The sequence below is a fragment of the Uncinocarpus reesii genome, genomic scaffold (assembly GCF_000003515.1).
Source record: "Uncinocarpus reesii 1704 scaffold_1 genomic scaffold, whole genome shotgun sequence".
Classification (NCBI taxonomy): domain Eukaryota; kingdom Fungi; phylum Ascomycota; class Eurotiomycetes; order Onygenales; family Onygenaceae; genus Uncinocarpus; species Uncinocarpus reesii.
In genome coordinates this window covers 818,722-844,279 of record NW_003052500.1, presented here as the reverse complement: position 1 = coordinate 844,279, position 25,558 = coordinate 818,722, and the positions used below count along the sequence as shown (strand labels likewise).

The window sequence follows — 25,558 nt, the reverse complement described above, 5'->3', positions numbered from 1 at the left end:
CAGGTCGTTTCGTGGCGACTCCTGCGCACACACTCACACACACGCAGTTACATTCTCATGGAGATAGGTCATTCGTTGATTCCAACTATGTATGATGGTGGCCCCAATGCCTTGGACTAGGATTTATCATTCAACTCGGTACCATGGTCTATTGCCAAAAAAGAAAGTAGAACAAAAAGCGATGAATTCCAGTCAAGTTACCATGTCCACGGGCCCTGCTCGCTAGAACCCTCAAGAGTTTCGGCCACGGGGTCTAAAAGCGCCCGAGTGTATGAAAGATTCGAGGTCGTTCTAGTTCTCGAATAGAACACTGGGCAGTCTTTACTATCGCATTTGACTTCATCACCCCAGGGAACACCCATACAAGAACGGCAGACCTCATGCACATCGGTCACTCTTCTCTCCGCCCGTTGAATCCTATACTGCAAACGCATGAGCGCAGTCTGCGGTTGCTGTAAACAGCTGTTGCAAAGAGGCTGGTCGCTTTCCAGCTTCTCTCGACACACGGCGCAAGACGAAGACTTCATGTATGATTCCAACGTCTTGCGCAGCAGGGTTCCGTCTTTGCAGGACGGGATCATGGCTCCGTCAGTGCGCCGCATCCGCTGATACTTGGGCATTTCGTCATACCACTGTCGGACGTTCGCTCCAACAAGGTTGAAGATTCGTTCAAGCGGAGGGATGATATTCTTCGAAATATAGTATTCCGCATCCAATTCCATCTGTGGGTCTTGGAGGAGGACTTCAGGCGCCACGCAGCGGTCGATCAGCCGCGCACCCGGGGCACCTGAGATCACCACGTACGGAACCCGTTCGCCATATTGCGGTTCCAGTCTTGGGTCTTCCAACATTCGCTTCGCACTTATCAGCGCGCCTGGTGGTGGCGGACCCTTTTCGCTATAGCTACCTAGCTTTACCTCCTTTGCGAAACAGAAATCCTGGATGGACACTCTGCCCTGCATGATTTTCGCGCATTGCTTCTGGAAATACTTCTTGATTTGACTGAGATCAGCGGTCTCAAACAGGATTCTCAGCGCCTTCTCTTCAATCTTCTGCTCGGCCGGAGTGCCGTCCCGGCGGACCGTTTCTATACCTTTCGCATCGAATTCAGGCTTCTTTTGGTCACGAGTTTCGTACTTGTAGCCCACATATCTCTTTTTAGCCAAAAGGACGCACGGATGGTATACTTTCTCGAATTTGAGTTTCACGGGACGAGGGTTGCGATCGGTAATCGTCTTCGCGATTTCTTCCCCGAGATCGAAGGCTTCATCCCTGGTACGGCCCTTGAGGTAGATGAAGAGACTATCTGTATCGCCATAAACAACTTCGGCTCCCCATCTCTCAACCGAGTGGATCAGTGCAATAGCCTTCTCCAACGTCTCTCGAGCGGTTTGGACTATGCTATCGGCTATCTCGGTACAGGGCATCCTCCCCGAAAAGGACGCAGAAGTATAGCCATACGTCACATTCGCAATCAACTTTAATGCGAGCTGTCGATTATTGAGTAATCGCTGCAGCGCTCTGTCCTCCTTATTAGCTTTCATGCCTCCTTTCACCATGACACGAGTCTCAAGAATCTCCGTAAGCATTTTCGCTAACAGCGATTTGCGAACCTCTGGCTTGGTATACATGATGCCGTTCGGAGAAATGTTGATCTGGTCTTGAAGAAGCTCGAGCAAACCTTGCTGCCTTTGGTAATCAATAAAGCCCATTTTGTTTCGACCGCGCCAATCCACGATCCTACCCAAAAAAGTCGAATAGCAATAATTATATGCAATCATAATACTTGGGTAGAGTGACTGAAAATCCAAAACCAGGAGCGGACTGGTATAGAAGTCGCTTTGAGGCTCCATCACGAGTGGCAGACACTCAAGAGCATTCTGCTGGCCCACCTGTGCTTTGCTTGGAGAAATCAAAATAAAATTCTCTGGTTTGGCAATGCGGAACATCAGAGATTCAACTTTGAACTGGGATCCTCGAGAGAATACGGAAAAGAAGTCGATTCCAAGAATCCTTGCTTGCTCGCTCGTTCTTGAAATTAGCTCGTTCGCATCGAGGATTTTAAGATTTAACTTTGTCCGTGCAATAAGATAGTTGACAACTTTTACTATATTTCGAGGTTTAGTACTCTTAAACCATTTGGTTAACACATGAAAAGGGTAATGGGGTATCCTCCGGTGAAGCACATGAAATACAACGTTCTCCATGGTATACTGAAGCAGATTCAGCTCGCCTCTCATCGCTCTCCAGATATTGATCATATGTCTACCCGTGACGCGAATGGTAGATGTGTGGTTGAAACCCCACCGATCAGATTCTTTGCCGAAACGCCCATGGGAATCTGTTTTCACTCTGGATAGTTCATCACAAAGATCATAATCATACTTGAGCCTTGCACGTTCGATGAGATAACCCCACGAGCCATTATGGACTTCGTATCCTGTCAAAATATCTGGGTCATGATACCGCACAGAATCCACCAGTTTGGTAAGAAGGTCAAGTTCTGAGGGTTCCTCCTCAACTTCAGCATTTGCATCATGCCAGACCTTCCCCCTGATGTTCTCAGGGTCTGCGACGGCAAGTATGCCTGTTTGGATATCGTTTTCGCTTCCACTGGCATCAAGTGAACGTTCGCCAGATTGGATACACCAAAATATACAAGATACTTCATCCTCCTCAGGATTAGGTGCAAGTGTTCCTCTTGTGTTCACATGTATTTCAAGGCTCATAACACTCATATAGTTGGACTCGTGTTGTATATTTCGGGAATGTTTCTTCTGGGAATATTTAAAGCCATGGGAATCCTTTTGGGTAACAGCATCAATCTGAGAAAGTCCAATACGCTGGGGTTGCTTCGCAATAAACGGGCTAGCTTGAAGATCTTTAGAATCTTGCTCCTTGCACCATTCAACCACCTCTAAACGCGACGGTGGCAAGGGCGCAAATTCCCAGCAGCGGATAGAGCAGGTTTTTCGGAGCCTAACATTATCCCTTTCGAAAACACCTGGATCAATGGTTGGAGGCTTGGATCTAAGGGACTCGGATATTTTTCCGGTTGGGTCAAATTGAGGAAGATACGGTACCGTATTGCTTTCGAGTTTGAATTCTCTCCCAGCGTATTCTCGTGAGCGTTCTGGCACATCGTCATCATTGCTATAATATGCGTTTTGGTAGATGACGGAGGGCTTTGAGTCATCATTTATAGTTGCGCGAACCGTAGCTAACGGTGGACAAGGGGGAGCGAATAGATATGTTTTGCCATAAGAGGGTATATTGAAGGATTGGTGAAAATAATGGCCCAGCTCGGCCTCATTTAAGTGAGATGTTTGTGAGGCACCGAAATCGAGCGGTTTGTCTGATGCCGAACGCAAGTGAGAATCTTGTAGGGAAGCGGATTCCTGCTTTTCAGCGTTGGACTGAGTCAATTTCATTGAACCACTTTGCTGGCTAAATCTTGAAAGAGTAAGAGGATCATTCGGGTCTTTGACTATAGGGAACTGTAGCCTCTGGTTGCAGTCATTTCTGTCTGACTTTTGCGACGATTTTGCCTGTGAAGAAGGGTCTCCGGCAGTTCGATGCTGTTGAGCTTCTTGTTGGGTGGGCGGGAAGAAGTTGAGATGAGGGCGCTCTATCTTCATGCAGCTGTGAGAGAGTGTGTACCGGGGACACTGTATTTTCCAATGTGAATCTAAGTCTCTTGTTCGGCCGTTGCGCCGTCCTTTCCGGTGAAAGGGGGCTTCTTAAAGAGCCAGGCTTGAATTTACTTATAAATTCATCGTCTATTTCGAAGATGTCTTGGTTAGAATTAATGATGGCTGATGATCGCCGGATTCCCATACTCTCGAGCTCAGCATACGAAATCGGTTTTGAATTATCAATCCCATTATTTTCACCTTCAGAATTATCATTATTTTCCCTAAACGTCGAGCCGTCTGTCAGAATGTGTTCTAACTCTTGTTCTTTGATGCTGTCAGGTTGCGAGTTTCGCGAGAGAACGTTATTCCCATCCCAGTCTGGCTTAGTTGGCATCTGAAGTCCAGCCGATAGAATCCGCAACTCGTCAACTTCGACGTCGGCTTCCGCAGGTTCAGCTTCGACATTAAGAGTCTCTGAGCGAGCTGTATGAAGGTTTTCAGGAAACAAATCCTGTACGCTATCCAAAGCCGACTGTATATTCGATTCGAATGGAACTGGTTGAGCGGGATTTGTTGTTTTCAGTTTCTCGCCATGTCTAGCTCTCTCGCCCATCATTAGATTCGTTATTTGAGCTCGGAACTCTTCTTCATGAATCCAGCCACCAGAGGCAGTATTTCGAGGATCAGCGGACATAGAAACTAGATCTGCGGGAGTAAAAGGGCTGCTTTCTGGGTCCACCAAGCCCAATGCAGCCTTTCTCCTCCGCTTTTCGTCCTCCCACAAACTAGCCAAACTTGGAACCAATTTCTCGTCAAGATGAGCTGAAGGCAAGTTTTCGAAAAGATCATTATGCAAAGGGCGCTCCCTGATTTCATGACGGTTGAGGATATCTTGGACCTGAATGTCAACCTCAAGCATACAGTGGCTCTGTTTAGGGTATACCACGGCGTCGGATATCAACTCAGGTGGAATACTTCGGTCATGCCACCGGTGGTTAGGATCCTCTAACTCAGAATAAAGCGGCACCGGCCCCCGAAAGGTCGCTTTGCGACACTCGATATACGAACAGCCGTACAAATTGTAATCGCACATCCACTGAGGTACATATTGCATATGGCTTTCATATGGCTGAAGAACCCGTTTCATTACAGCACCCTGGAGTAAAAGGTCCGCCAGGCGCGTCATATGCAGGGGATTAAGCAAATATATCTTGAAGAAAAATCTATGTCCAACATGGTAGCCGTAGAAAGGAGTACCCTTAACGAGGCTTATATGGGCGACGTAGGCCGTTCCGGGATCATATGCATTCCGACGGTAGCTAGCCGCGAGGGCATGATCAATTGATACGTGGAGGCTACGAACAGCAGCTTTGACTGCAAGCACTTAGGCGAATTGTCTCAAAGGGAAAACCATCGTTTCTAACCTTGATCTGGAGCTAGGCTCCCACGGTATTCTATATAGAGGTATGGGAAGGCTCCATGTATATGCGCGCACACTTTCTGTCCCGTCTCAGTGGCACCGAATACTCGGATGACGGGGACTTTTGGCCTTGCCGCCGCTGGTATAGGATCATCGCTGCGAGGGACTTGAGGGTCAAAATATGTTGGAGTGCTTTGGTAATGGTCGACGCAATTTAGCAAAACGCGGAAGGTTTCCATCAGCTATGAAGGGTGAGTTCGAAAAACATGGGGAATGCAGAATTTCAACATTCATCCAACTGTCCAACGAAGCAGCCATCAGGCAGACGTTGAGCTTTTGGAAGTTCGAAGACGACGCGTTCTAGAACAGTTGGAACGTGAGCGCCAGCCTGAGCGCCACTCACGTGACAGATTTGGCGTTGCCATCTCCAGGCCGTCTCTTCACGAAGTTCTCTTCAAGCAGTTATTTGGGGGTCAGCAGTCTCATAATTTCTAGATACCCGAGGGGAACTTATAATAATACTTGCGCCTACTGTTTATATCACCGACAATGTCGCGAAGACCGACAGACGTAGCGTCCAAAGAGCGCAACGAATATATCCCGTCCTTTATCTCGAAAAAGCCGTTCTACGTCGATGACGAATCGTCTGCCAACGACTACCTCGAGCATCAACGTCTACAGAAGTCCAAAGAGGGCCAGTCACAATGGTACGAGAGAGGCAAGCGAGCAGGACCTGCGGCGACGAAATACCGGAAAGGAGCCTGCGAGAACTGCGGAGCGATGACCCACAAGACAAAAGATTGCTTAAGCAGACCTCGAAAGCTCGGCGCCAAGTGGACTGGGAAAGATATCCAGGCCGATGAAGTGATTCAAAAGGTAGAAATGGGCTGGGATGCAAAACGGGATCGTTGGAACGGCTACGATGCTAGAGAATATAGGAACGTCGTACACGAATATGAAGAACTGGAGACACTTAAACGACGAGCTAAAGATGCGTCAGAAGATCGAAAGTCAGATCCCGGTAATGACGAGGATGAGGATGATGTCGACGGTGTAGGTGAAGCTAAATATGCTGAGGAGTCGGATATGGGAAGGAAACAAAGCACAGCAACTCGGAATCTACGAATTCGAGAAGATACAGCGAAATACTTACTGAACTTGGATCTTGACTCTGCCAAGTATGACCCGAAGACACGCTCGATGGTCGACATGGGCGCACAGTTTGATAAAGCCGCCGCGCTCGTCGCCGAAGAAAACTTTATGCGGGCATCGGGTGATGCCGCTGAATTTGAAAAGGCGCAACGATACGCTTGGGAAACACAGGAGCGTGGCGATGCAGATAGACAACATTTGCAGGCAAACCCAACGCAGGGGGAATTCTATAGGAAGAAGCAGAAGGAAGAAACGGATGCCAAAAAAGCAGCACAAAAGAAAGCGTTACTGGATAAGTATGGCGGGGCAGAATTCTTACAACCTGGATTATTGCACCAAGCTGCTGTTACTGAAAATGAGCGATTTGTGGAATACGACGAAACTGGCGCCATCAAAGGGGAGCCAAAAACGGCTGTGAAGTCGAAATACAAGGAAGATGTACTGATCAACAATCATACCTCAGTCTGGGGCAGTTGGTGGTCTAATTTCAAATGGGGTTATGCGTGCTGCCATTCTATTGTGAAAAATAGCTACTGCACGGGAGAAGAAGGCAAGACTGCTTTCGCGGAAGCTGAGACGATGCTTTTGAAAGAGCTTGAGAACGCTGCTACCGAAGCACCTGCTATAGCGGCCACCGATAGAAAAGACGACAAGTCTATGACCACGACCTTAGGGAAGCGGACACTACATGAGCTTCAGCAAGGTGTGACCGAGGAAGAGCTTGAAAGCTATAAAAGATCTCGACATGTTGCTGACGACCCCATGGCTGCATATCTCGGAAAGGATAAACTGGTTACTTGATACGGCCATGGTGCTTTTTGTTGTTATTTTGGAGCGTTCAAGCGATTTCTGTAGATATAATGCATTTCAATAAGGATCATCAGAATCGGATTCTTCATTCTATTCCCTTGTAGAATATGCTGCCTGTCAATTCTTCCCTCTGCTGCGAGTTTGATGTTTCTTGGGGAAAAGGCGTATCACGTGACTCAGGGCTTCAACCCTCGCACAACAATTCGCTTAGCGCTTTGAGAACTTTGGATTCAACGGCCTTTTGCGACAACGACGACACGACCACCGCTTCCAACAGCAAAATCGAGGTATGTTGAATCTCATGTTCTCTTCGTGCTGAGATCCTAGATTTCTGAGAGACTAACGGATTTCTTTGCCTGGCAGTAGAGTTCCTAACCCAAGATGAGTACGAACGACCCCCAGATCCACCAAGACGTCGAATAAAACTCCGATAGCATGATTTATGTGATTACTGATGGGCTTGATTAGCGAAGGGAACATCCAGCTTTGGCAAGCGCCACAACAAGACGCACACCTTGTGCCGACGATGCGGTTAGTTTTTCCTCGAATTCTGGGAGCCGTTCGACGGGTTAAAGGGAGACGGAGCAGAAGTTTTGGAAGGGAATATTCATTCGACATGGGACTGACAACGGATATTTCTCTTGACCAGGTCGCCGCTCTTTCCACATTCAAAAGAGCACCTGTAGCTCTTGCGGTTACCCAGCAGCCAAGATGCGCAAATGTACGTTCAAAGACACCAACCCATGCTTCCTAATATCGACAACAATCAAATACAACGGGAAGAAGCTTGCAAAAGGCTGCAATTACTCACCATAAATACAGTTAACTGGGGTGAGAAGGCCCTCCGCCGAAGAACCACCGGTACCGGCCGCATGAGATACCTCAAGGTTGTCCAGAGAAAATTCAAGAACGGCTTCCAAACCGGCACTCCTAAGGGCGCTCGGGGACCTCAGACCGCATAGATGATGTTCGTTTCGCTTTCGTCGGTTTCTAGGGGTATCTAGGAAAGGGGTTTACATACCATTGTCTCTTATGAGGAGCGGAGACATTGAATCTTGCTGGGAACCAACTAGCTGTTTTTATGAGCTTAGTTCTGTTTTTTACACGGCGTGGTATCCCGACAAATTCAATATTTATGGTCGATTCCATCAAGAGAAACAAGTTCATGGACTGGAAAAATATATGTGGAAATTCACGGAGTACATGGGTCTCCTTCTCTTGTTAAATAATGACAAGAATCCTTTCGCCCGCAATGACAAGGACGATCTGGTTTCGCAAGTGTGTCTGTGTCTTGATCCAATTCAAAAATTGAGGGCGATCCTATATCTTCACTCCTTTGCGGCGGAAATGATCTCCTTTTGCGTTTACACCGTCTAGGTCTTCACTACATAATACACCCGCGCTATTCGCCTCTACCAAAGACCCGCACTGCTCCATCGCTCTGAACATAGTACAAGACTTCTTTCGGTTCTATATCATCCTCTCCCATATGTTTCGAATCAGATGTATTGGCAAACGACACGCCTTTGTTGATCTGCAACACGCCGCTGACATCTCGAGCAACACCTGTTTCTAACCCTCTTAGTTGCATTACCATTCGGGCCTGGTACGCCATGGTGACCACTAGACTCGCGTGTTCCAGTTCCAGAGGCGTTCTCTGTTCCTCGGAATGAATGAGAGGCGCATCAGCTGCCAGTGTTAGGAGTGTAGAGTGTACGTGCTGGAACAACTAGCTATTAGCCACTTTCGTATGATCTATACGAAGCTGCGAATGGGCAGAATGTACCTGTCGTAAACCCATAATCATATCCTTTACCTCTACCGCGCCGATTCCAGCTTCAGGTCCCGTCGCAGCTAGAAGCATATCTGGCTGGTCTATAACAAGGAGCACGTCCTCTGTTGATGAAACCCGATCATCTTCACCGGCATGGCTCTTTAGGCTCTCAATAGCCGAGATGATATCTCTCTCTATGGCTTCAAGTTTCCCGGCCATTGACCAATGAAGTGTCGTTGGTCCACTGGATTTTTGGTGGACGGGAGCAGGGCGACTAGCTGGAGGAGCCCGAGCCGCGGCAACGAATCGAGAGGCGTGAGGAGCCGGAGGCCTGCCATGAAGTGCTATCGGTGTCGATGTAGGATGCGCGACTTCATGAGAGAAAAGCCCAGTAAGTCCATCCACGAACGCAAATTTGCGCTCGTTGGCGAGTTTGGCCAGGTCAATTCCCTAGAAAAGAGCTAATGTCAATGCTGTATGCGAAACTATTTTAAGAAGAGCACACCGCTCTCAGACAAGTTTGCTGATATCAATCCTGTCCAGGCCAACCCCAGTCACAGGTTATCATGAAAGAAGCCTCGAGATTTTGCACCATCCGTTGCAATCACTTCTTTAACGAAAAAAACTACACTTACCAGCCTCCTGGCCTCTCCTCTCCAAAACTCCCATCCTCTTAAAAAGCTCACCAGAACGACTCTCATTGTGCCCCTCCTCCCACTTGCAGCCCCTCCCTCATCGTCAAGCCCAATCCCCACACCGGCATCCTGCTGCCATCTCCCTCTCGACGACGATGCTGAAGGTGAATAAAGTGCGTCGCATAGAAATCTCAACACGAGCCAATTGCTGGTTGTGCCCAATAGAGATGTGATGAGTGATAGTGACTGTGCTGGCGGAGGGGAGCTATAGGGAGCTAGGAGGGGGGCTGTGGCTGTTGGCATCGGGGTAACCAGTGGTTATCTTGAGTAGCTATTTCGATTTCTCCGGCCCATTTGATCAGACAGAATTTAGATCGTAAAAGCAATCTATTGATCAATATAAAATTCGGCTTCTGGAGATGTTTTGCATTGAAGTCGAAACTAACAACCTTCAAATGACATAATCCCGTCTTCATAGAATCATGCACAATTGAGGGCTGTCACTCCTAAATCAACAATTGTTTTAGAGCGAATAGCTACTTAACTCTTAGTAAATAGCATTCCGATCACCTATGTACGAATCTACTTATCAAACTCGAGAAGGGATATGTTGAGACCATAGCTAACATGACCCATAATCAACCGTCGAAATGCCGATATTCACCAGACTCCTTTCCATCGCCCAAAGAGTTACATACCGAGCAAAGCTTCCAGTTGATCGAGTGCCGATGGCTTGATATCACCTTCTTGCTCAATAATATCTCTAGTCTCATCGGCAAAGCTTTCTCCGCAAGTAGAAACAGGACTGGCGACCAATCTTTTCTCGACTGGGACTTGCCCGTTTTCATCGGCGTCCGCTTTCGTCAATGGCTCAGGCGTCGACTTTGTTTTGCCATCAGATGACTGATCGATAATGTCCATCAAATTCAATATTGAGTTAAACGAGCTGTCAACCGGGGAACTTTGGGCGGAGAACACCTCCTCAATATCGATCAACTGGCTTGACGTCTCCGAGCTGGGGTCTTTATTTTTGGCAGGAACCTCAACGTTGTCTCCAAACCCTTCTTTAAATGCTTCCGGCTTATCAAATACGTCGCCGAGGCCACTCCAAGGATCGTAATTCGGATCTTGAAACAGCTCGAGAACCTCTCCAGCATGCTGAACTCCGCCCGCTGTCTCGACATCGCGGACCCCGGCCAGATTTTCGTTGACGGCATCTCTACGTTTTTTGAACGAAGCTTGACCGGACCACAGTCCCACTTCCTCGAGGCACGCAGGGTCATAGTGCTGATTGACTATTTTACCAAGAACTGGTTGTAGCACCCACGGAAAGCTGATGAATGGTAGCTTCTCCTCATGCTTTATTGACACACTCTGAATGCCCGTTTCATCAGAATATCTAGCCTTGCTCGCCGCTAGCGCTTGCGTCATTTCGTTGCAGGTAACTTTGTACATGGCAACAGCAAGTGGTGCTAGATGCTCGAAATCTTTGCCTCCTGCTTTTTCGAAGCAGAGAACACGGAAACGTTCCCGTAAAGCAGACGCAATCTGGCCAATTTCTTCATGAAATTTATAGTCCTTGCTCATATTCGCATGACTCAGGACAAATGTCGACCATACTTCAAACTCCGTGTTAATCTCATGCTGCGCCATGATCCTACGCATATCCGCATCGTATAGCGTTTTCAGCTCCGTAGCCATAGCTAAAAGGTCATCGCTGGTTTCAATCCCACTGCTTAGGATCCGTTCATCGAAGTCAGCTTCAAGCTTAGGCCTATAATCGACGCGTTCCAATCTGTCGTAAAGCTGACCAAGGATCTTTTGGGAAATGTATTGGGCTTCCTTTGGTTTATGCTTTTTCTCCATGAAGTGCGGCCATTTTCGGGGGATCAAGTCTTTGGTCATTTTTGCTGGTATTCCCGTTTTATTATAGTCCACTGCGGCAGAGTGCAGCTCCGCGAGCTGCATACATTTTGGATCATTTACACCTCGTTCCAGGTAGTCCGCCCATGCGAGATGAGCCAGCGCAATTTGGGGAAGGCGGTCATTTTTCATGTACGTTACAAAAAAAGACGTGATGTCGTTAACGGTAACGTCGCGGGATAGACAGTGGGCCTTTGTCGATGGCACATAATCCATTGGCTGTCTAAACCAGTTCTTTGGGAGAAGGTCTTGATCCCAGATGATCAGATAGTCGTCACCATCCAAGTCGCCGCCTGAACACATACTTGGGACATCTTTGTCTCCTGTTTGTGGAAACACGACAACATCCTTAAGATGGTGTAAGGCAGGGACATTGACTGCCTTAACAACACGGATATCACCCGGATGCAGCGAAGGATTTCGGGCAACGATACATGGGCCCTCGATCACCTCATACTTTCCACCATTGTCTGCGCGGGATATCTGAACAAAAACTTCTGGAAGAGACTCCAGTTTCTCTTCATAAGACGCGTTCGCCGCAGGGATTTTGTCGTTGAAAAACCCCTTCAACGTCCCTGTCTCATCAAGACAGCCAAACAAACATGCGCCATCCTCAATAATAATTTTTGCCTTTTCCTTGAGGTATTTGATTTGCCATGCTCTCCATAACTCCAGCAAGGAGGTGACAAAAGGTTCCTTCGATGCTTGGAAACCGTCTTGAACCATCTCGGCGAGCACCAATGTCATTTGGTTAGGGTCGACGTATTTATGAAGCAGGTGAATTGCCTGAGCTTCGCTAGACATGGCTAACTCAAGGTTTTCGAGCATAACTCGGAGCTTTTCAATGAAAATCTCATCGGGAACTTCGAGGGCTGACAAAACAACAATAAGTTGGCGGTTTAGACTTGCCATTGAAAAATGTGAATGCCGAATCACTTCAAGGCCATTATGTATGGCTGGAAACTTGTATTGGGACTTTCGAATGTGGACTTCTCGACGTTGGGCTTCGGGGGAAACAGTCAAAATACCTTTGCAGCCTCCAAGTCGAAATTGAAAGACGGAAGGAGGTTCGCCGCATGGGGTTTTAATCTTGAATTCCGTCATGATCATCTGCGCCAGGAATCTGGAGATACGACCAACGCCGTCTGAGAAAGTGTGGCCATTTCTTTCAATGTCTTCTATCTCGCGAATTTGCACGGGACAACCAGTCACTGCTCGGGTTGTTGAAAAGCACTGGCCTAACCGGGCAGCATGCCGAGCGATCTCTTTGATATCGCTGAAATGCCCCATCCATGCACGGATATTCGAGGCCGTAAGATGAGGCAAGGAAGCGAAAAAGTAGGCGCCATGTTCACGGAATTGGGAATTACCAAATGCTAAGAACTCATAATGTCTGTCGCCAAGTGTGATGCCGTTCATCATAGCACGCTTGATGCGGGTAAAGACCTCGTCCATGGTATTGTTATGGCTAGGGCTAATTCTTCCTTCGAACCTCTCGTCGGTGAAGCGAACACGGAGAAAGCGGTCAGCATATTCAATGTAATGTCTGATGACGCGGTTCGATATATCGACAGAAGGCGTGTTAAAGTACACAGTCGATGGTGTCACGCGTGCTGTTCTCATGTAGCAGCAGTATTTTGGAATTCTACGACTTGTGGCCGGTTTGACAAATAAAATGTCAAATATTTTCATTGGGTCATAGTACACGAGCTTTTCGCCCGCTACGTGCTCCAGTAACTCTCTTGCATTGGTCTCACCGAGTGCCGCAAGGGTAGTTGTGAAGTCTTTGCCGATGGTATATTCGCTCAAAAGGCCATGGGACAGACAAACTTCCAGCTGGTATCTAACAGAATATGGAAGGGGTATATAATCTTCCTCTGCCAAATCCTGCAACGAAGTAGTTCGTTTGGAGCCGTGGTTTGGAGGGTCGATCCATTTCCACGCCACAGAAACTGTGGAATTCGTGTTGACTTGAAATTCTGGAGCATCTTGAACTTCAACGTTGAAGTCCCTACATATATTCTGAAGGGTCTCAAGCTTCTGAGCGGTAGTTGCATTGAGGTTATCAAATGTTAACCTAAACGTCGTCCACCGTCCTGATCGCAAGACCGTTAGCTACAAGTCAGCCTGTTTGGAAAATGCGAGTCTTACCGATATTTATCAATGAGTTTGTCTTTCGCAAGCTCAATGAAGCTTGAGCAGCTTCGTGTTGCGAATATGGGATATCAGTTTGCCGAAACCAGGAGTCAAATTCTCTCCATGTGCTTCCGGTATCGGAAAAGGTAACCGTTAAATCGTTTAGTTTCCGATGGTAGATTGGCGGCGAGTCCAAAACAATCACTAGCGACGGGTTGCCTGCACTCTTGGGCCGTAAAATACGTGACAGATGGACGAAGGGGATACGGAAGCGGTAGCTGTAAACTAGGGGAGCACGGGACAAAGGGCGTGGATCGAACAGGGACAACTGGAAGTAGACTATTATCTCACGTCGAGAAAGGTCTACCACGAAACGAATTTGGCCCATCCGGTTCGAATCGACAGTCCTGAGAGAAAGCATGACATCCTTCTCTATCAAGGTCCCAAAATCAAGTCTCCCTATCGGCAGCTCCTGCCCATTATTAGCCCGCCGCTTTCACAATGGCACTAAATGGGTCGCTTACCGTCGTCGTCGGATATAGTATGTGCGGAGATAAAGGGCTTGGAATCTGATTCAAAGGCCGCTTTGGGTCAATATTCACTCCTAAAACACAGCTCTGGCCGTTGTCCAACTCGAGAATATGCGTCCGGTTCGGGCAAAAAACATCCCGTGGTGGAGGTCTATCAAAGATCAGTTGGGCAACAGAAAGGATTCCACCAAACCAGTTAATGTACTTACCTAAATCGGATCTTGCCTCGACCCTCCCTTGCTCCCTTTGCGTTCTCAAATATCTCTACAAACTCAATTGTCCCGTAGCTCTTGAATGACCGCCAGATCGTAAAAGTGTTGATATCCTTAGGAAGCCCAGAAATAAAGACATTGAGAGAATCCCAAGTTGTCCAGGGCGCAAAGAGCTGAGATGCCCTTTGCTGGTCAGCCATGCTGGGCATGGCGATAGGTCTGCGTCGACTGGCGATTCGAGAGCGAGGATCAGCCATTGTCAAGCACTGAAGAGTCAATCGATCGGGAAGAAGAAGGGAGATGAAGTAGTAGTGATGGCTTTCAGGAGGAGTGAAGTTGAAGAAACTGGGGAATGAGAGAAAGCAGGAACTGAGAGGAACAGCAAACAGAGGTGAATGGCACAAAGTGAGACGAAGAGAAGGGAAGGAGGTGAGTCCCGCCGATGAGGGGAACCAGAGGTGCAGCCCGATGCGGAATCCGGGAGAATCACAGGGAACGACCAGAACAGGAAGTCCTGTGAGGACGGCTTGCACGCAAGCTTACCCTTCGTGGCCACTCACGCCCAGTCCGGCGATGGCGGCTGGTGAAGGCGACATAATCCCCTGAGAACTGCGGATAACAGCCCCGTGCATACCCATTTGCCGCTGTGCGCGTTGTTTTGCATTCTTCGCCGGGGCAACACTCTGCCTTTCCATCTCCAGCTTCCTTAGCTTTTTCTCTTCACTCCTCCTTTGCGAGCGGGAATTTCCTCCCCCTCGTGTTCCTCCACCGCTAGTCGGATTCTGCTTAGCAGTCGGGTGGTCCACGGTCTTATCCTAAAGGGAGCCAAAGGGATTAGCCAAAGCCCAGTTATCACCCAAGTGCATAGAGTTTGCGCACTGGACAAACAAGGCTGCATATGGGGGCATATGCACGGTTGCCACTTGTGCAATATGACCCTTGAAAACAGCCATGATGATGCATAGGGTTTAAGGAACAGTACTCACCATGTTCATCCTTTCCTAGTCTAAAATCCCCAGGAGAGTGGCTCGAAGAATAACAACTTGAACAGAGCAGAAAAAGCACTTACAAACAGTCGGAGTTTGTAAGGAGGTGGATTATGAAGGAGCAGCCAAAGTACATGATTTTAGAGACCAGAAAACCTAAACCGGCTGGACCGAGATAATCATAATGAATGGCTGCTGAGTTTCTGGAAACAAAAATTCCTAACTTTTATTGTTTGCAGCCTATGCAATGCAGGTGGACAATGAGCAAACCCCCTAGACAGTGAAGCAAAACCGGCAAAATAGCATCTGCTGCAGGTGTCCGCGGGCTGAAACGCGAGCAGGTCATTCAAACAACTGGGGATATAAAAAGGCTAATACCGGGGGGAAGTCTCATCATTTCCCTTCCTCAGTGACATACAACAGATACACAATGAATAAGTGAAAATACGAGAGTGTGAGTCGAAAGAAAAAAAAATATTATTATTACTCCAAAACGGAGTAATTCAGCCTAACTTGAAGTAATAGAAGAAAAATGCAAAGGTGTTGCAAAAAGCAATTATCCTAGATCCGCAAGCGGACTTCAGAGATGTCTCATACCTCATAAGGGGCCATCGTCCATAGTGCCTTAGACGATATTCACATCAGAAAATCAAAACGTGGAAATATCTTCCTGGACCGAGTTCTCTTCGAAGCTGAGGTGTTGCCCATCGCCATCAATTATTTTACTTGGCGAGGAACGGTTCCGGCCTTTGACTGGACTGTTGGTATTGAGCTGCAACAGCGGCTGCCTGGAAGCTGGAGGTGTTGACGAAAGATTGCTGAGCCGCTTACGAGGCCGCCCAGCTTCAGATTTCTTGTTATTCACGGAGCCGACAGGCCCCATCGACCGCCTTTGGGCATTCCTTCGGCGTTTTGGCGTGGGACTCGGTGCCGTTGAGTTAATCGGCCCAAAAGACTCGGTTGTCAAGCTCATGTTCTCTGCTTCTCTGTCAGTATACCCAGAGCGCGCGTTTCCCGACCCTTGTGGCCCATGTAAGGGTTCGAAGTGTGTTGGAACGGCCGGATGGCTGGGGTTGAAAACCGCCATTAGTCTGTTACTGTATTCCTGGGCTTTCGCCATTTCACGAGCTTTCTCGCCATATTCTTGCCTCAAAGCGCTCAACTGGTTACAAATCTCTCGTCAACCATAAGTCTTGGAGTGTATGTTTGGGTATAAACCATACCTGATACTCTAAGGATTCGATTTTCTTGCCTTTTTCTTTAACTGCGCGGCTCGCCTTGAGCTTTACGGTTTCTAACGTCGTCTCCCATGTTTGTTGTTCTTCCAAATGAGATGCTCTCATAACCGACATCTAAAGCATTCAAGTAAGCACGGGCAATTGGCTCATGCATCTCATTGTTGGCAACACGTACCTCGTCGTTCAATCGCGATACCTCCGTCTCGTGGCACTCTTTCAACGTTTCGACAGCACGTTCATACGATTCGCTGTCGACCTGGCATTTCTCCTCAAACATTAGACATTGAGAGGTCTTCTGCTTGAGCTGTATCAAGGTTAGATATCGACTCGCAAGATCTATGTCGCGTACTTACGAGGCCTTCTGCTTTCTCTAAACTCGAATTCAGTGTTAGTGCCTCCCCCTGCAAAGTGTTGATTATTGATTCTTGGTTGCGGCATAATTCCTCTTTCGCAGCAATTATGCCCTGTAGCTCTTTGGTTTCGGACTGGGCTTCTCGAGTTGAAGTCAATGCCTCCTGTCTGAGGGCTTCCAGCTTGTCATTTTCAAGATTTAATTGTTCAGTCCTCTCTCGCAACTCTTCGATCACGTCGTCCTTTGCCGCAATAATTGCGCTGTATCTAATCTCCAAATCTTGTGCCTTTTCTCGAGCTGAGTGAATCGCCTTCTGGTTGGTTTGTATTGAATCTTGGAGGTTCGCTTTAGTAGATTTCAAGTCTGTTGCTAGACGCTCCACATCAAGGCAAAGATCATCATTTTCACTCCTCAGCCTCGCAATCAATTCCGCATCTTCAGTTGTTTTATTTGTCAGCTTTTCGCATTCCAACTTGGCCGCTTCACATTTTGCGGCCAGGCCTTCCATCTCAGCGCTCATGGACCGGAGCGGGGCTTCAACATTCTCACATCGCATTTCAAAATCTTGACAGACATCCTGAACTTGGCGAACAACTTCAGAATATGAAAGATCAGACAATTGATGTAAATGTTGGGAAAGTTTTGACCTCCAGTCCCGGCTTGCATCGGGTGCGTACTGGTCTCGTGCCATTCCATGGACTGAACCGTCACCAACCTTAGGAGGAATTCGAGAGAGTGGATAAGATATTTCAAGTGAAGATTTTAAATTGATTAGAGTCTTTTCCCATAGAAACGAAAGTTGCTGTGAGGATTCCGTCGGAGGGCTGGTATTGAATAGATTTAAAACCAAAGCGCCCAATTCGAGAGACAAGTAATTCGACCTCAAAGATGCTGCAACGGGGCAGATCCTGCATTGCCCGCACTGACTATGATCCGGGGAAGGTCGTATTGCGCCGCACTGGAATTTCATCTTCTCCCTGTCGATAGCAAGAAGAGCGGCTTTGATAGACGCCTTTAGGCTGCTAGAAGACTCTGATTTTTTGGCGAGTCCAGATAGCATTGACCTCGCCATACCGACATTGACCATATGTATATCAGTACTAAACGAAAAATCATCCAAGTGCATCATAATATAAGCAATGCATCGGGAGATTGTCGGCTGGTCAAACCTAGGCTGGTATGGTATCAGTAGACGCATGGATATTCATCTGGCATGCAAAACCTACTGAAACGTTTTGGATCAAAAGCGAAAGGTAGTCAGCGGGTGTATCGTAAAGAACACGATTGCTATCTTCCGACAAAATCCTTTGTTGGACCAACTCCACAACATGATTTGGGAGCATTTCCGCAGGAACAAATGAGACAAGGAAGCCAAGGCCCTGTGATCTGTGAGCATATCAATATACAACTTCCAAGGTGCAAACGCACCATCATCTGGACTTCTAGACTGGCAGCTGACTTGATGACCTTCTCGCATAGTTTGATAATCTTTGGTTTGTTAGCGGTTAGCCAAAGAGTTTTCTGTGTGGGTTCCACAGCTTCACAAATTTCCTTCACAAGCTGGAGGTACTGAACGCTCTCAGATGAAAATAGCACACTATTCCCAGAGTAGACCAAAATTGCACGCAAGAAGGCCAGGTCTAATGTCTTCAAACCTCTTGTGGCATCAAAAAATTGACAGATAGATCGAAGCCAGCGCGGCTTCTCGGATGGGAACAATTGTGGTGCTGATGCAATTTTTGCCAAAATCGCCAGGCAGAACAGATTGCCCATATGATCATCCAAGTTGCGTAAGATCCTTGTGCACTCAACCTGGAAGTTTATCATTATCTGCTCTGGAATGATCTCCAAGATACTGCCCTGGACGCTCTTGATAACCTGGTATAGGGGCGACAGGGTGTCTTTGCACGGTCGGCAAACGGCCATTTCAATCAACTTTGAGATAAAATCGGGAAACCTGGCAGGAATTACCAAAGAATTCGGCAGTGGCGCGGACAACACCGCCAGGCAGGCCTCCAAGTACTGCCCTGACGGGGCTGATGAAGGGTCGCTCGAACCATCCTGTATGTTTTGAGCCGCATTAGACAAAATTGCCTTATCTAATAGGTAGTCAAATATCTCAGGTTTTGCGGTCAGAATCGCATCTCGACATGGCTCCACGGACGCTTCACAAGAGAAGTTAGAACCCGGCAATATAAGCCCAGTCAAACAGCATTCCCGCATCGTAAGCCACAAGCGTACCTATGGATATAAATATTCGAAGTGCATACAGTGACTGCGGAAAGACACCCAGAATAGCAGATACGAGCGGAGGCACCTGGCATGGTTTAGAATCCGCCCACAAGCGTAGGCTTTTCGCGGGGTCTTCCTCTGCACATATTATATCATGAAGATCCTGGTTCCATGCAATCAGCCACCGAACAAGCATTTTTGGAGTTCTTTTCGCCTCGTTTTTCCGGAGGTCCGGCCCTCAATGGCCTCACATACCTTTAGGCACACCAAGTATGGGGCAGCGACTATCCGGTTGATCTCAGATGTTAGCCTTTCCACCATTTTCTTTTCTGAAGCGGCCTTGGATCTTTTGTGATGGACGTTACTATTAATAAGATCCTGGATTTGAGAAGAAAGTCGTATGGAGGGTGTTGGTGTTCAAATGTCACCGTTGCCTCCGCAACCAGCTTCATCGAGAACCAGGAATCCATCCAATGCTCCATGCCAGGAACGACATCCTTGAAGCAAAGTGATTAGCCACATCCAAGCAAGCACCACCGCTCATCCCATAAAAGAGGCGGTCCATGTCTGGCTCGATAAGAGCACAAATTTGCGCCAGAAGTTTGACTAACAAAGTGCTCGAAAGCGCAGTTTCATGACAAGCCACGGATACGAAATCATTCCGTTCTCCTACGCCCCTTTCCTTTTGCTCGCATGAGCACGACAACTTGCGTGTTCGGGTGCAGGTGGCCGAAGCAAACACGTCCAGCCCGATGAAACAATGGCCCCGAAGAAATCTGAGACTCGGTTTATCCAATCAAGCTACGGAGGACTTTGTGACGAAATCTCGACCAGGTCAGAAGCATAAAATCCGGATCCGTTTGCAGCAGACGACGCTGGTTTGCAAGGGCCAGCCGGCTTCGATAGCTAGACCGCCTGGTCTCTGTGGAGGGAGATCCGGGCATCGATCGCCCAGGTGCAGTGTTGCGCGCGTGAGGCACAATGCAGGTTCTCGGACAAGGGCGAGCCGAAGACTCTTGAGAGCTTTCCGGCCAGACGCCGAACACACGCAGGGGGAGCTACCTTGGGAGAACGGATGCAACGCCTTTCAACGTCAGCCTCCTGGTACCGCACTATCTGTTGGTGGCTGAAAGTCCTAGTGCAGGATTAGTCATAGATTCTGCAGAAAGCAGAGTCCGGTGGAGTTTACCTGCCGCATGCATTAATTGGATGTCATTTAAAAGAAAGAGTTGTTTAAAGTTCGATCTCAATAAATGTAGAAAACACACAGAAACTACTGACGAGGGAGTGATATCTCTCCCGGCGAGCTCCATTGCCTTGGGTGTTTGTGTTAGGAGCTAGTTGATCAGTAAGCCAAGTTTGTGGGTATTTTATCGTGGTGCAATGACCAGGGTCTAATGACAATGGGGACATTGAAGGAGTTTGCTACCAAACGGGAACCCTTTGAGCTTCTGCTCCTACAAGTGAAGGGTGCTTCCGTACCGAGGTGTAGTCCGTATTGAAGTCCCTATTTAATCCACAGGCTCCCCGCACCATGGAGTGGAAATGAGTTCCATTGACAACAGGCTAATTCTTCTCTTTCTTGCCGGCTTTCTCACTCACTCAGAATACTATACTACAAATGAAAGTCTTTAGCCGAGCTGCTGCTCGGCTCTCACAGCGCGGAGCTAATGTCCCACGCCATCAGCAACGTTTCACTGTTCAGAAAACCCGCCTGAGATGGAATAGCAGCGCCTCGCGATCCCAGAATGCCGCGCAAGCTTCGACACCAGCATTCTGGAAAATAGGCCAACAATTGATAGCCGGTGTGGCTGCAGTTGGTTCCGCATATGCGTTGGGAAAGTACTCCTCCGGGCCTCGCGAAACTGCAACTGCGGGTGTGCCAGAATATGCGACTTTCAAAGAAATGGAAAAGGTAGAGATAGTCCAAGGTGCTTACCCGTACCGCTTGCCTTCAATGCCGTGTCTCTAACGAGTCAAACAGGCCATCGCGGAGCTGAGACAACTGTTTGGTGAAGATGCCATTAGTATAGATGACGAAGACCTGCATTTACACGGTTATTCAGAGTGGTCAACAGTCAATTGTGATCAATTGCCGGCAGCGGTCGCCTACCCCAAGAGTACGGAAGATGTATCCAAGATCGCACAAATATGTCACAAATATCGGGTGCCGATGATACCGTACTCTGGCGGTTCAAGTTTGGAGGGCAACTTCTCTGCTCCACATGGAGGAATAACAATCGACTTCTTGCATATGGACAAAATCCTCAAGTTACATGAGGATGACTTGGACGTCGTCGTACAGCCGTCTATCCAATGGATGCAGTTAAACGAGATGATCAAACATACTGGGCTTTTCTTTCCCATCGACCCTGGACCACCAGCAAAAGTTGGAGGGATGGTGGGCACAAACTGCAGTGGTACCAATGCAGTGCGTTACGGAACAATGAAAGATTGGGTCATTAACCTGACCGTTGTTCTTGCAGATGGCCGGGTTATCAAGACCCGGCAACGTCCACGGAAGAGCTCTGCTGGGTACAACCTAACGGGCATGTTTGTCGGCTCGGAAGGGACCCTGGGCATTGTCACCGAAATCACTTTGAAATTGGCGGTCCTTCCAGAGGAGACTAGAGTGGGTGTGGCCACCTTCGATACCATCCGCGATGCCGCAAACGCAGCTATGCGAGTCATGCGAAAAGGCGTTCCGATCCAATGCATGGAAATCCTTGACGAGGTTCAAATGAGTGTCATCAACAAGGCGGGTGGGACAAACCGGGTGTGGAAGGAAAGTCCAACGCTGTTTTTCAAATTCTCTGGTACCAAATCGGGCGTATTGGAGAGCATCGACATCACCAAGGTTATTGCAAAGGATAGCGGGAGTACATCATTTGAATTTGCCAAAAACGAGAAAGAATGTCGCGATATTTGGTCTGCTCGAAAAGAGTCTCTTTGGAGTATGCTTTCCTTGAGAAAAGACGGTTCTACCGATGTCTGGTCTACAGATGTTGCTGTTCCCTTGTCTCGATTACCGGACATTATCGGTCAGTTCCTTGGGCTCTTCAGTGTTTCTTCAATGCTGACCTTCTATATTAGAATTATCCAAAAAGGATCTAGACGATCTTGGAATGTTTGCCAGTATCCTCGGCCACGTTGGCGACGGCAACTTCCATGAAAGTATTATGTATGACAAAACGGACCCTGAACAACGTGCAAAGATTGAACAGGTTGTTCACGCTATGGTCGATCGCGCCATTGAGATGGAGGGGTCCTGCACGGTACCCGGCCCCTTGAAGTTAATGTTACCTGATTTAAACCTGGAATAGACTAACCAAGCCCACAGGGAGAGCACGGAATCGGAATGGGCAAGAAGTCCTCTCTAATTAAAGAACTCGGCCCAGAAACCGTCGACGTGATGCGAAGTGTCAAGCGGGCACTCGACCCGCATTGGTTACTCAACCCAGGCAAGATTTTTGATGCGCAAAGAAAGTAATAATTTGGCTGTGCTATGATACCCCTTCTCGTATTCATTGTTTCACAGCAGCACAATTAGATTTCACTTATTCGAGAGAATGAGATAATCCCTTGAAAAGAATGAGTTCTTCCCAAAATAATAACGATTTTCCACTTTGTCTCTTCTTTGGGGTAGATACTGGCTTTTTGGGTCACTCCTCAGGGATATCACATATAGGAACTTCAGCTGGGTTGGTAGAACCCTTGTTCAATGATTGTAAAATGCGTCAGGACCGACAGGGACCATCATTGACAACGTATTCCGGAGTTGACATGCTCAAAATAACGCATTTTTTTGAAACAAGCCTCGAAATATCAATCCATTTTGGCACTGGCACAAATCGAGCGTGCCATGTGACAACCCGGCATTTTGCCCCCGACCACCTTTGCAGCAATATGCGGTTGTCCGGTTTGCGATGGCCTTTTGTCGAGATTCTGTTTGCCATTCTTTGTATCATGTTACCTTTTGTCCCTGCATTGGTTAAGTAAGGGCGGGGATCAGTTAGCCGTTGACGCTCTGGCGGTGAGCTATTCTCATTTCAAGGTCACGCCTCCGATGAATTCCGGCTGACAAGGCTGCTGTGGCCGGCTTTTCTCAAAATCAGATGTTTGGTACACATGTACCCCGTAGACGGCTGCCAGCCTGCCATTGATTGCTGATCCGACAAGCTGATAATGAAACATTTGCTCTTAAAAATCCATTTCCGTTTGGCGTTGTCCGGAGTAACTAGTATCCGGACGATCCTAATTACATAATCAATTGGCCTTTCGCGCTATACCAAGAATAGCGTTCTTAGGGCTAGACCCACAAGGCCCTCCCACACCAAAAGCATTTTCTCAACTTCTGGAAATCTTTCTTGGTCTTCGACCTGCGACCAATTCGACAACCCGTGTTCAAGTCGACAATTCATTCAAAATGGGCCGTGGACCGTGAGTTATTACCCCTTTGGATTGTTGCGACGCCTCTGTTCATCGCGAATTATTCTTTTACTAACGGTTTCGCTTGCAGAAAGAAGCATCAGAAGCGCCTGAGCGCCCCCTCTCACTGGCTCTTGGACAAATTGTCTGGTGCCTATGCTCCTCGTCCATCTCCCGGTCCTCACAAGCTACGAGACTGCTTGCCCCTCATCGTCTTCATTCGTAACAGGTGAGTTGGAAATATCCAAGTTTTCACTTGAATGTACAGTTCTCTAAGACCGTGCCTCGCATCTAGATTGAAGTACGCACTCAACGGCCGTGAGACCAATGCCATCCTCATGCAGCGCCTCGTCAAGGTTGACGGCAAGGTCCGCACCGACTCCACCTTCCCAACTGGCTTCATGGATGTGATCTCCATCGAGAAGACCGGCGAGAACTTCCGTCTTGTCTACGATACCAAGGGTCGTTTCACCGTCCACCGCATCTCCGGTGAAGAAGCCGAATACAAGTTGGGCAAGGTTAAGCGTGTCCAGCTGGGCAAGGGCGGAATCCCATTCTTGGTTACGCACGATGCGAGAACGTGAGTTCTATCATATTCCGCATCATTCAGACGTTGGACCAAGCTTTGGTTGATTTTCCGGTGGAGGATTTGATGAAAGCAAGAAAGAAATCATATTCTCCAATCAGAAATCTCCATTGGACTTGGGAACAAACGATGAAAGATGAGTGAGCCTTGGAATCTGAAATGCTGATATCAAACCTCTGGGTTACTTTAGGATCCGTTACCCAGACCCAGCTATCAAGGTCAATGACACCGTGAAGATCGATATTGCTACTGGCAAGATCTCCGACTTCATCAAGTTTGATACTGGTGTTATCTGCATGGTTACTGGTGGTCGTAACATGGGTCGTGTTGGTGTCATCACTCACCGTGAGCGCCACGAGGGTGGTTTCGGTATCGTCCACATCAAGGATGCTATTGACAACTCCTTCGCTACCCGTGAATCCAACGTCTTCGTCATTGGCCATGAGAAACCATGGATCAGTCTTCCCAAGGGCAAGGGTGTCAAGGTATGTTCCATTATAATCCGCATTCATTTAACGGACAACTAACACCTTTTCTAGCTCTCCATTGCTGAAGAGCGCGACCGTCGCCGTGCCGTGGCTCTTGCTGGCCGTTAAGCCAATTTCATGCATTCCAGCGGTAGGTCGCTTGACAGCCAGGACAAGTTGGTGTGAGATGAATAAAAAAATAATACTGTGATGTCCCCTTTTTTTCCAAGGAGAATGGCGTCAGCTATGTGTCTATAAAGGTCTGCGGAGCCAATGGGATCATTCACACTGAATTCAATATCTTACGTTCTTCACCTGTAATTCTCTGTAGCCGCCACTCCTGGATTTCCACCTAACCTGTAGCATCCAATCGAGAACCTGTCTGACAAACGATGGCGGAACTTGATAACCCAGGATAGACTGGGATGGTATGATCAATTTGATATCAACTCCATGTTTCCTTGAGACAGTCGTATGTGTATATTTTGCCTCAACTTGCCTTTTCACCCTCCGAACAACCCGGTGCCACCGCTTTCCCCAGCCCCATTTCCAATGATCAAAACATCACGCCACATAAACCGGGCGCTCCGCAATCAATCGTCTTCCGGGCATCCCAACTCATTCAAAGTGCAAGTCCCGCATCCCCCGTGTCGCGAGTGCACACCGGGGCAGCGAGAAGGGGGAAATGCACCCGAATATCAAGAAGGTGACGATTCGGCCAAGCCCAAGGGTGGCGCTAGAGTTTTTGCTCGGGTACGATTAACAGAACATGCGATCGATGCTTCAAAAGCCCGGCCGATTCGACCACATGCCGAGAGACGTTTTGGCCGCTTTCTGCTCGCATGGCCGTTGGGATTTTGACTGGTGGGAAGGGCGTTTGAGGGGGAGCAAGTCCAAAGGTCCAGAATGAGAGCAAGGAAAAAGAAAGGAAATTGTTCAAACCTGTTGACTAACTTAAATCGACATGTGCAGTGCTCTCTGTATGTATGCGGGAGCTCCACGGCTTTGACCGCTCCAGGGACGGGACATCGACCTGGACGGC

The 25,558-nt window shown here is 48.0% G+C and overlaps 7 protein-coding genes across 7 annotated transcripts; 3 read left to right on the top strand and 4 right to left on the bottom strand.

Moving 5' to 3' along the window:
• Positions 1-197: 197 nt before the first annotated feature.
• On the bottom strand, positions 198-4,782 carry UREG_00451 (uncharacterized protein; the record flags this gene model as incomplete). Its single annotated transcript, XM_002540892.1, has 2 exons — positions 198-3,628; positions 3,765-4,782. 2 exons carry the CDS (start codon positions 4,780-4,782, stop codon positions 198-200), a joined length of 4,449 nt encoding a protein of 1,482 aa, XP_002540938.1.
• Positions 4,783-5,604: 822 nt separating this feature from the next.
• On the top strand, positions 5,605-7,008 carry UREG_00450 (uncharacterized protein; the record flags this gene model as incomplete). The annotated part of the gene is made up of 1 exon (XM_002540891.1): positions 5,605-7,008. The coding sequence occupies one exon, from the start codon at positions 5,605-5,607 to the stop codon at positions 7,006-7,008; it is 1,404 nt and encodes a 467-aa protein (XP_002540937.1).
• Positions 7,009-8,419: 1,411 nt separating this feature from the next.
• UREG_00449 (uncharacterized protein) lies at positions 8,420-9,492 on the bottom strand (the record flags this gene model as incomplete). The annotated part of the gene is made up of 3 exons (XM_002540890.1): positions 8,420-8,746; positions 8,804-9,241; positions 9,427-9,492. 3 exons carry the CDS (start codon positions 9,490-9,492, stop codon positions 8,420-8,422), a joined length of 831 nt encoding a protein of 276 aa, XP_002540936.1.
• A 624-nt stretch (positions 9,493-10,116) lies between these two features.
• UREG_00448 (uncharacterized protein) lies at positions 10,117-15,216 on the bottom strand (the record flags this gene model as incomplete). Its single annotated transcript, XM_002540889.1, has 6 exons — positions 10,117-13,445; positions 13,501-13,957; positions 14,010-14,166; positions 14,225-14,572; positions 14,771-15,042; positions 15,214-15,216. 6 exons carry the CDS (start codon positions 15,214-15,216, stop codon positions 10,117-10,119), a joined length of 4,566 nt encoding a protein of 1,521 aa, XP_002540935.1.
• A 646-nt stretch (positions 15,217-15,862) lies between these two features.
• UREG_00447 (uncharacterized protein) lies at positions 15,863-18,729 on the bottom strand (the record flags this gene model as incomplete). Its single annotated transcript, XM_002540888.1, has 6 exons — positions 15,863-16,375; positions 16,437-16,565; positions 16,627-16,755; positions 16,805-17,977; positions 18,030-18,182; positions 18,232-18,729. 6 exons carry the CDS (start codon positions 18,727-18,729, stop codon positions 15,863-15,865), a joined length of 2,595 nt encoding a protein of 864 aa, XP_002540934.1.
• A 2,135-nt stretch (positions 18,730-20,864) lies between these two features.
• Positions 20,865-22,358, top strand: UREG_00446 (uncharacterized protein; the record flags this gene model as incomplete). Its single annotated transcript, XM_002540887.1, has 3 exons — positions 20,865-20,912; positions 21,020-22,076; positions 22,129-22,358. 3 exons carry the CDS (start codon positions 20,865-20,867, stop codon positions 22,356-22,358), a joined length of 1,335 nt encoding a protein of 444 aa, XP_002540933.1.
• A 1,103-nt stretch (positions 22,359-23,461) lies between these two features.
• On the top strand, positions 23,462-24,645 carry UREG_00445 (40S ribosomal protein S4; the record flags this gene model as incomplete). Its single annotated transcript, XM_002540886.1, has 5 exons — positions 23,462-23,475; positions 23,555-23,692; positions 23,759-24,043; positions 24,240-24,534; positions 24,589-24,645. 5 exons carry the CDS (start codon positions 23,462-23,464, stop codon positions 24,643-24,645), a joined length of 789 nt encoding a protein of 262 aa, XP_002540932.1.
• Positions 24,646-25,558: the final 913 nt, after the last annotated feature.